The sequence below is a fragment of the Parasteatoda tepidariorum genome, chromosome 9, assembly GCF_043381705.1.
Source record: "Parasteatoda tepidariorum isolate YZ-2023 chromosome 9, CAS_Ptep_4.0, whole genome shotgun sequence".
NCBI lineage: Eukaryota > Metazoa > Arthropoda > Arachnida > Araneae > Theridiidae > Parasteatoda > Parasteatoda tepidariorum.
In genome coordinates, this window is record NC_092212.1 from 16,222,186 (window position 1) to 16,233,757 (window position 11,572).

Here is an 11,572-nt window from a genome sequence, read left to right on the forward strand (position 1 = left end):
CCTTAGAAAAACAGTCTTAGTGTTCAATTGCGATGGTACATTATTTGCTTTCCGCTTTTTGGCACCTGCCTATTCGTCTAAATTATTTGCCATGAGGCAAGAAAGGCAAAAATCAATAATAAACAATAGATAAATGAGTTATATACGAAATTACAATAATAGGGATAAAACTATTTACAATAGGAAGAATCTGGGTTACGCAAAAAATTAATTAAACTTATCATCCCCAGACTTCGTCTCGTCCCGGTGGAGCTTCATTGGTGCACAGAGCCATCACCTCCTACATCAAGAAACCTCCACACGGTCTTATATAAGTAGTCCGCGCAGACTGTTTAAAAAGTGAACCAGTTGTGCGCATGAACCCAAAACCTTTTATAAAAGCTTTGAGAGAAATTTATATTATATATTTGAGAATTGAATCTGTAGTGGTTGACAAGTGAATAAGGCAAACCAATAATATTCATGAATAAAATAAATTTTTTAGTCATATATGTGCTACCACTTTCTTATTTTAAATATATTCTGTATTAAATGACTCGTTCGGTACGTGGATATCCTTCATCGTGGTCTGATCGGACTACCTATAAAAAACCGTGTGGAGGCTTTCAGTTATATGAGGCGTTGATCGAGCACGTCAAAGAATATTAAATAAACAAATAGGTAAAAAGAATATTTACGCTGTCATACTCAATTACATTATTTAAGATATCATATCATTTACGCTATCTACAAAAGTAACTTCGAGAGGGCGCTCTCGGAGAATTTGAGACTTCGTACTTGCCAACTTTTACACATTTGGCGTAAAATTTTATTTCCATATTTAAAATGGTAATAAAATGCATGCTTTCTATATATTCCTTGTATTTATAAACTTAATTTATAATACTTTTGATCCAACACTATTTTTAAAAAAATTAAGCATATATAAGAATATGTAAAACTGCTGTTGAAGACAGCATAAACTTGTTCAAAATACAGCTCATAGTTCTGTCTATAATTGCAATTTATTTTCCAAATGACTACTGCTGACGAAAATCATCCTTGAAAGGATTAAAAGTTGGCAGGTATGAAATTCCATCTGCTGCGGATTCTCCACAGTTTCGAATTACAATTTTCAGTGGTAGTGAACTAAAGCAGAATATTTTAAAATAAGCAGATAATTTTGAGGAAAAAAATTTAGAATTGATGAATTCGTATGCATATTATAGGTATCTTTTTTTAAAAAAATTACGTGGTATGCAAAATTCTGTTAATTCCATTTTTTCGAAATATAAATATGATAAGGAAATTTCTTTCTGAAACTACAGAAAATCCGTAGTAGAGAATCTCTACAAGTTAGTTACCATTATAATGATTGTGAGGGATACTGGATGGCCTGGTCCCGCAGTGGACTGATCGTTAAGACACGGTTCGAAGCAGATCACCGAAGTCAAGCATCACTGGCTACGGTCAGTGTGCGGGTGGGTGACGCAGTGGATCAGTCTGCGTAGGGACCGAGGGTGTGCGGTATTGGTCCTCGTTAAACTGTGCTACCGTAAAGTGCTCGACTTCGCGCGCAGGTCGTCGGGCTACCGAAGCGGGGGTGCCATCCCCTCCGCAGAGGATCAAAATTGTGATGGCATGTCTTCGGATCATCCTCCGGGATGTTTCCCAGACCGTCGCCAATAGCCCATTGTGAAGCTCCAGTGCGACGTAAATTAACAACAACAACAACTGGATGGCCTGACAAACAGGTCCATATATATGAGATACAAATATTCCTACGAATGCAAATATAAATTAAGAAATTGAACAGAATGAAAAAAAAATTAATATTTTTTTGTGCCATCACGTTCCATCACTGTACAAAGCATCTAATACGTTTAATTAATTCTTTAAAAATTCTTCTACTATTAATATTCGTCAGGAATGAAATCGGCCAAGTCAAATCTCAAACAAACCGAATTTAGGAAATATAAGACATTTACAATCTTTTTCATGTTGCAGGAAATAATTGGGCGTGTGATTGCCGCCTCTTGTGGATCAAAGAATGGAGTGAACATGCGACGTTTAAAAATTTGAATAATGAATTCAATTGTTCATCTCCACTCAGTTTCAAATCAAAACTGTTGAATCAATTGACTAAGCAAGATCTCTCTTGGCCAAAAGAAGACTGCCCTACTGGTTGTCAATGTTCATGTGCTCCTTACCAAGAGGATGGATATGCGAATGTAGATTGCTCTTCAAAGAGACTGAGCCGGGTATTTTTTATTATTTTTAAAAAAAAACTCTGTTTGGTTTAATAACTTTATAAATTTCATAATGCTCAGTAAAATTAAATTGAAACTTTATTATTGCTTTATTAAAATTAGCAGGCTTAGCAGCATTTGCAGCATTTTATCAATTTATAAGCTTTTGTCAAGTAAAAGGCTTATGGTTTAATCAATTTATAAGCCTTTGTCAAGTAAAAAGAGAGATAGAACGATTAAGAGAAGGGCTTCACGAAGAATACATCCAGGGTTACGGCGGGATTCGAACCCGCTACCTCCAGGCTTTGCACAGCGTTTGGTCGGCGATACCACTCTGCCAGGGAGGCCCCATTATTAAAACTTTAAGAATTAAATTCTGAATAGTTAGCTGTCGGAATTATTTTAAATCCTATAACGCAATGTTTTTAATCTGTCACCCTAGTAACTATTTCATCTTGAACAACCCTCTCCCCCCCCCCTCCGAGTAGTGCTTAAACAGGGGTCTAACAAGTAGACCTGAAAATAACAACTCGCCACGTGGCAAGTAAAGAACTAGTCACTTTTTAAAAGACTCTGGGCAAAACAGAATTTTCATGAAAATGGCCGAAGTCTCCATTCAAAATTGTTCAAAATCCATCAATTTTTGGTAGAAAGATTCGCGTAGAAGGAGAATTCTCTAACAATTCGCATATTTCAAAGTTGTATTGTATTTTGCTTCCACAAATATTTTTACATGAAGTTCTTAAAAATCAGCATTGTTTAACTGAATTTGGTCACATATTTATACTATTTTTAATATTGAATTGGCTTTTTATAGACGTAGATTATTTCAAACAAGAATTTTTCAAAAAATGTAATTTAATCAAAGCAAAAAAAAATTTTGCCAAAAGTGACAATTAACATGGCTTGCACGTCTGGCCTCACACGGTAAATAACTACAAATTAAATTTGCAAATATTAGGCAGATTTTGCTATTTTTTTAAAAGGGTTTGCAATGCATATCTGAAAAAAGTGGTGAATAACGTAAGCTTAACAATTGTTTAGAAATAGAGATGGATAAAAATCCACAAAATTGAATTTATAAAACCGAAAATCACAATTAATAAACTACCACTTGAAAATAATTATTCGCTGTCCGGTGCAAATTGGCATCTCTGTGTATATAAATAAAACTATTTTTGTAAGTTCCATATTGCATTCACTTCTTTAAACCATTTTAGTAACGATAATAATATTAAAAAATTATCAATTTAAACGAATTATGTGTTTCTAATAATCTTCGCCGGTCACCGGTGACCCCCGTGGCTCTACGATTAAACTCAGTGCCGTTCACCGGTGACCCCCATGATATTCAACGTGTTACATGAAAAGGAGCTATCGATATAGGTCACCGGCTCATTAGGTTTGAGGAAAAAGTAGCTACTAAGTTATTAAAAGTCTTCCTCATGTGCATAGAAGGATCAATATTGGGGTGTCTAGGATTTGGAATATTGGTCCTAAAATGGCTTCAAAATTGGATCAAGATTCATTTCTGTCACGGAGCAGTAACAAAATAATGCATCCAATATTGGCCCTAGAATGTAGGCCGAAAAGGGATGTAGATATCCACTAACACTGCTTTACCATTTCTGATGCAATTTTATCTTCTACTTGCTAAGATTTTCTCAACTTTTGTGGCCTTAGTAGCAAATATTCGTAAAGTTTTCTACTTATTTATTTAACTACTTATTTAATTATTTATTCAATTATTTATGTAATTACTTACTAAATTATTTATTTAATTATATATTTAAGAACATTTCAACGCATTAGAAAAAATATAGTAGAAGTAAAATAAGCATAGCGCTGTAGGATCTCGAGTTGTATGTTAGTAATTATAGAAATAATATCTTACGAAACTAATTTAGGTAGAGAAAAATATAAACATAAAAGAAGAAATAATTATAATCAACTAAGAAACTAAACGATAGAAACCAATATTGTCAAGTTTTGTGCAAGAAAATTTTCCAAAAATCACCCGCTAGGGGCCGGTGAAGGTAGCAGGTCTGTAATTTAAGATGCATAATAAGTAGACATTTTTTTTTTACATTTAGCCAACACTCTAAGATCAAGTGTGCCAAATGAAATACGAAATATCTTATTTGAGGTCACCCCTTCGAACTATTAGTTTGCGTTCTAGAAAGTGAAGATCCGATTAGATCAAAGGTTTTTCAGGGTGGTCCGTTTTCTACATCCAGCATTGTACATGTACATAATTTTAAAGATTTTCTATTCATTAAAATATCTTTACATTTTATTAGATTCCAAGCAGATTTCCAGAATTCACAATTGAACTAAATCTTCGAGAAAACTTGTTGTCGAATCCAATCGAGCTCAACCTTCCTCCAATGTCCAAGCTACTTACCTTGAATCTGGAACGCAACTTTATTTCACGATTGGACTTCAGTCTTCCGAATAACATAGAGACTCTTCGACTGGCAGAAAACAATATTACAAGATTCTTCAATAATCCACCGTCTAACATCAAGACTTTCACCCTATCTCATAATCCATGGCAGTGTGACTGTGATACTCTGCCTTTCAGAAAATGGATAATGGTAGAAAGTTCTAAGGTAAGGTACAACTCTCTGGCCGTAACTTCATCATCTTTCTATTAAATTATCCCTTTGTAAGGCGCCGTAGAAGTATGCCTCACAGAACAAAGAACTAGAATATAGCCCTCAAAACTGCTGCTGCTGCTGCTGCATATACATACATAATATATATATATATCATACCTGCCAACTTTTCCGGATATTCCGGAAGATTTTACTTTCATATTTAAAGTGGTAGTAAATACATGCTATTTTTTCTTTTATAAATTTAATTTTTAAATTATTTTGATCACCACTATTCTTAGAAAAATTAAGCACATATATAAATATGCGGTACTAACATGGTTGCAAACTTAAGTTTTCTCAAATACAACGTATTTGTTTGCTTAAAATTGAAGTTTTAATTCCATTTCACTGGGAAAAATTATAATGGAAAGGATTAAAAGTTGGCAGGTATGATATATATATATACACCGAAGAGCCATTACATTATGACCACCCTGATAATAACATGTAGGACCGCCTTTAGCCCTCAAAACTGCTAGCACCCGTGGTGGCATTGATTCCATAAGGTGCTGATAGGTAGTCTGAGGTATCTGGAACCAAGTGCTCACCAACTGGTCCTGCAATTCCCTCACATTGCGAGGGAGTAGCGTGGCAGCACGAATTTGGTTTTCCAAGTAGGACCACAAATGCTCTATTGGATTAAGGTCACTTGAATTTGGGGGCCAAGACATAACTTGAAAGTCACTGGAATGTTCCTCGTACCAATCCATGACGATTCGACCCTTATGACATGGTGCATTATCCTGTTGGTAAACACCATCCCCAGCAAGAAAAACTGTTGTCATGAATGGGTGAACCTGGTCTGCAACTATGTTCAAGTAGCTTACAGACGTCAGGGATTGCTCTATGAGGATTATGGGTCCTAATGTGCCCCATGAAAACGTTGTTCCTGGGCGAGAAACCATGAAAACCTGGGCAAGCCCATTGTTATAGATGGAGGGTGGTCGTAATGTAATGGCTCTTCGGTATATATATAAAAGTTAAAAAAACAAATTTCATCCGGAAAACAAACAAAAACAGCGAATAAATTATTACAACTATATGTGTTTAAAGTAGTGTCCATCGGATGGATATGGTTATGGAATATTTATGACTTGGATATGGTTATGGAATATTTATGCCATTTTTCTATGTATCATGCCTAAGTGTAACAATCTTACGGCATGATACATAGAAAAATGGGGTTTACTTTAATACAAAAATTATAAAAATAACTAGCATGCGATACAGATTGGAGTTGTAAGGAAGGCTCTGACATTTTTACTCGTTATGCAATCGTTCGAATCAAAAAGAACAATGTACATGAAAAAGACGTTAAAATTTTAAAGAACTCTTGATTAGAAATCAAAAGAAGGTTCGATATTTCTCAGGAAGAATCTTCAAAGCATTGTCTGCGAAAAATCAAATGTTTGCAACCAATCTGAGAACTAAAAGCAAGACAAAGCCGTACTCTTATGAGAAAAAGGATGAATCCAGCATTTTCCTGACTGGCAATGTTTTCAAAACTCCGTCTCAAAGAAAACAATGAGGCTAATGGGGAAAACAGATTGAAGAATAGAGAATTGAAGATTGGATTAGAATATTGGCGAATTGGATAAGAGAAAATTTTTTAAATCCTGAGGCAGTTGGGAAAGAAAATGTTTTTAAGATTTCGTCAAGCAGCATGAGTCACATTCCTAGCCAATATGTATGATTTGTTTCTTCTAAAAATTATAAATTAGAATTTTAAAAACAGGAACTAACAATTGAGCGACTCTCTAACGTAAATATGATTTATAAAAATAATGAATAAATAATAATTATAAATGATTCAATGTGGTAGACTGGAGACAAAACTTTTCAAGATATTGTCAAACAGCATGCACGTTAATGCACATTTTCTCATCTTTTTTATTATTTCTGCTAACAGTTAGCTATTGCAATTTTGAAACAAATATCTAACAATTAAACACGCAAACATGATTTATAAAAATAACCAATGATTAATAGAATATTTATTTGTTTAGATGCATACTTTTACTTATTTGACCCTCTCCCCTCATGAAGGAAATGTTTCCAAAAGTTTACTTTTGAAGCAGTTTGAATACAAAGCATCTCTAACACCCCCATAAAAACAACGTTGCGTAACAAAGTAGTAAGGATACGTTTGCAAAACATATTTTGGAATTTTTACTAAAAGGGAAAGTAATGGAAATGAATTTAAATAATATATATATATCAATTTTACCACCTCTTATTGGTGATTTCAGTTACTCTCTTAATGAAGTACCCGAAACTTTTAATCGAAATTAAAAACTAGTCAAAGTAACCATAATTGACGATAAAACAGCATTTTAGAAAATTTCTTAACATTTAAATTATTTTCAGATTTTAGATGTAAATGATACACGATGCAGCTTTGAAGAAGATAGAGAGAATATGAGAGGGAGAGTAATAATTACTCTGAGTGAAATCGAGCTTTGTCCTAAACTAATACGGAACTATATCTTAATGGGAGTAGGTGGTGCGGGTAAGTATCAATACCAAACATTTCTTTCACATTCGTAACCACAAAAAGTTAGTTATTTGAAAAGATGTTTTTCTTTTATCATCTATGTTGTTCTTTCTAATGCCACTTGACAATATCAGCAAGCCTGTTTGGTGAAATTAAGCGAATTTATAGCGGAGGGTACATTTCTTGTTTATCAGTAGTGCCCTGTATGGCCAAAAATACGACTTTAGCGAAACACTCCTCGCAGCCCGTTTATACGGCAGAGCCATTCATACATCCATTCATTCATCAACCGATCGTAATTTTAACACGTTGAGATCCGCGTCAGCCATCGGTGGCTGACACTGGCCTTTCCATTCAGGCCGCGTCAACCACCGGTGGCTGACACTGAAATTACATTTAGGCTGCGTCTGCCACCGCTTGCTGACACTGACCTCTCACATAGGCCGCGAAAAACAGCAGGCTGACAGCGTATAACATGATATAGAACTATAAAATTTACACTCTTTTATGGAATTGCAGAAAATTTATTCAAAATTTACTTAATTATTTTGATTTTTGGTTTTGTAAATTCAATTTAATAGATTTTTATTCACCACTATTTTATAACAATTCGTAGGCATATATAATTCGCCACTTTTTTTCTGATATGAATTACGAAACCTTTTATTAATGCAAAATCTGTCTATATTTGCAAATTTAGTTTGCAGTTATTTACCGTGTGGCCAGACGAGCAAGCCATGTAAAATTAGCGTGGCATTCAACTTGTTAACCTGAACCTCAAAATGATCAATCTCTAATTCAGTTCCTCCAGAAGTACTATTTGTTATGGGAACATGGAGGACTTTGTAATCCGACAGATTTCACGTTCAATAGTAACCATTTACTACACGGAGAACTTTCAGCTGTCCGAGATCGAACTCAGGACTTCTTAGAAATGGGCCTAAGACCATGCCAACCAAGCTATCCCGGTCCTTCTATCATATATACCAAAGTAAAAATAGTTCAGAAATCCAAAAAAAACGTTCTTAAACCGATTGCAAACTGTTGAGTACTTACATTGTAAATGATCATCCAGATAGTATGCAACACTGCGTTAAACGTTGTATTTTCATTTGGTCGGCATAGAAAGATTGATCAATCAAACTTTTTTTAAACTTGGTAGAAATATTAGTATGCAAAATTTACAAAAATGAGATATTTTCGTCTTTTCTTGTAAACCTTCTTTTTGCCTTTTTCTTCTCTCTAGCTTTGTCCAAGCATTGAAATGCAGAATTATGTTTGTGTTGGGAACTTATGATCAGCGCAAACTGATTTTACTTTTAAAGTTTCAAGGAAAGTGTATAAGACTCTGCGGAAATAAACCTTGTTTAAATGATGGTTATAAATTCCAAAAGAAATCTTGGGAAAGGGGAATTTATCCTCGGTTTGAAAACGCTTTTCTTCTGTTGATTTGCAAAAGGATGATTTATTCGTGATTTTAGAACGCTTTTCTAGTCTTGTTCTGCAAACCCAGCTGCAATCTCGACACCAAAGGGTTGTTTATGCAAAATTAATGCGAGCATTGTTAGCACAGCTAAATTTGACATAATTGCAGGCTTGTGTGGTTTATTTGCCAATCATTTATAACCTTTGTACTGGGTTTTGCTATAATGGTTGTTGCTGACATTGAAATCAACCTTGCGCTGCTACTTGAGATCACTCGACCTCATGTTTTAGGCTTTGGATGGACTGGAAAAATGGGGGGGGGATAATATTACAAATCAACTTTGTTAGAACAATTTGCATTTTAGATCTTTTTTTGTTTTATTAAAACTGATGAATTAAATTGAACCTAACAACAAAGAAGCAAGGAAAATACTACAAGCAAATGGAGTTGACGTTATCCATGGATAATGTATATTTTGATTTTATTATTACTTTGTAAAATTGTAAGCAGAAAACATTACCTTAATACTAGTCCTATGCCTCAATATTGTTCTCAAATGATTCAGGATATTAAAAAATATATCAGGAACAAATTTAGAGAGGTATATTTGTTTCCCCTCCCCCTTATCATTTAAATGTAGAGGTGTGGAGAATAACTTTAAATCAAATTTACAAAATAAAGAATCATACATTATAATATTAACACAGCTACTACTAGAAGAAATTTTTCCAAAAAGCGCAGGAACGTGGCAGAGTCCAGCTCCTTTTCGACCAGATTCGATGAAACTAGACAGTAAGGTTAATGTGGGCAATTTTTTTTTTATTTGCCAGTAAAGATTCCTGATCAATGTTTTGAAAATATTAAAAACAAAAATTTTAGTTTAATTCGAATGATTGTCAAAATTTTGAATGATATACAACCTAATTTTGAGTGTATATATTATTAATAATCTCTTTTCAAAAAAAATTATTATTTTTATCCACACCTTGCAGTGATTTTAATGATGACAGTGGCCTCCATTTTGTTGTATTTCCGATATCGATATCATTTAAAAGTGTGGCTCTATTCGAGAGGATGGAGATGTTTCAAGAAACGAGACAAAAGAGATGATGGAAAACTATTCGATGCTTATATTTCGTTCACTGATGAAGACGCTGATAGTGTCCGGAAGCACTTTCTGCCAGGTAAGTTTAAAAATGCTTAAACATCTCAGCTTCTTAATTTACATTTTCTTAAAACAATTCATAATCATGTGGTAGAATGCCAGATTGAAATTTTTTATTATTTTTAAGTGAGAGAAAAACAGGTCTGCCAACTACTACGCTTTTTTGCAAAATATTTTATAGCGTTGGAGACATTTGAAAACCAAAGCTTTCAGAATTTTTCGCTACATGGCCAACATTGTAAAAGCCTGCCCGCGAAAACCTGTAACACAGTGGCGTCGTTGCATATTAACTTTGAAATCATTTATGTGCAGTGGTGTTTAAAATAAGTTTAAAAGAACTAAAATTAATGCATTTTAACATACACATATTTACCACTAGAATAAACTTTTACAAAAAGTGTTGAAAGTTGGCAGCCCTGCAAAAGGTATTGCAAAGATTGGCAAGTTAAAGTAATGCAAATTAATTAGATGAAGATATTAGAGTAATGAAAATTAGTCAGTGCTTGACAAAATTTAAATTTTTCAAGCGATCTCAGGTTTAGCAGTCTCAAGTAGTCCGGTTAATCCTTGTATTATACGTCACGTTTTCGATACTGAATCATATAATCTTCTATTTGCACCCTACATATTATTATTGTATTTTGATACACCATATGCAATAAAATGCATATAATTTGCCCAAAACAGTTATTAAAAAAAATGAGTTTTGCAAAATACTGCCATGTTTTTATTTAAGTCTGATGAAAATTAAAGTAGAATTTGATGAAAATTTAATATTTATGTTTCTAATTTCTTTAAGCATTGTTACCAATTATCCCCCTTTTTGGGGAATGCTTATTTTTTTATATTTCAAAGGATAACAAAATGTAATCTTTAATAACTCTGTCTTGATTCACTAATTTTGAATTTGAGCACCATTGCATTTAAACAATTGAAGGATACAAATGTTTATCAAAATAATGGATAAACTTTCTATACTAACTCCAGATAAATTATCCAAGCGTCTTAGCTGACACGCCAAAGGCTTTGTAGCTTGGAGGTCGTGGGTTGGAGTAACACCGAAATTCCTACTTTTATCTTCGCATGTCTTGCGCAACCCTGCATGTGTACCATTAAAATAATGCTAATACTAGTATAATAAAGTTAGGTATGGTTTTTCAAGTGCTAATGACAAATTTACAATATTTTGTTTGCTGTTTTTATTAATGGTTTACGCCGCACTAAAACTGCACGATGGTGACGGTCTGGGAAACATTCCTGAGGATGATCTAAAGAGGTGCCATCAGAATTTTAATCTTCTCCAGAGGTGTGACCCCCTATTTCGGTAACAAGACGACCTGCTCAAACTCGATATTTTCACGGTAGAACAGTTTAACGTGGACCAATAACTACACACCCGAGGTCCCTTTGCAAGCTGATCCAAGTGGTCGCCCACCCGTACACTAACCGCAGCCAGTGATGCTTGACTTCGTTGTGCTACTGGAAAGTGTCTTAAGGTATCCGACTACCTTAAAAAAGAGGATTTTCACAAAAAATCACTTTTTTATTTTATTGCTTTATAATAATGCCCAATTTTTCTAGTTTTAAAAACTAGAAAAA

The 11,572-nt window shown here is 34.0% G+C and overlaps 1 protein-coding gene across 1 annotated transcript in view; it reads left to right on the forward strand.

Annotated features, from left to right (window-relative positions):
* Nucleotides 1-11,572, forward strand: part of LOC107457293 (protein toll-like) — a 17,269-nt gene that overhangs the window by 4,076 nt on the left and 1,621 nt on the right. Inside the window, exons 3-6 of the mRNA XM_071185755.1 lie at nt 1,987-2,240; nt 4,529-4,840; nt 7,256-7,397; nt 9,801-9,992. Of these exons, the coding sequence (XP_071041856.1) occupies nt 1,987-2,240; nt 4,529-4,840; nt 7,256-7,397; nt 9,801-9,992 (900 nt within the window). The remainder of the gene's footprint in view (nt 1-1,986; nt 2,241-4,528; nt 4,841-7,255; nt 7,398-9,800; nt 9,993-11,572) is intronic.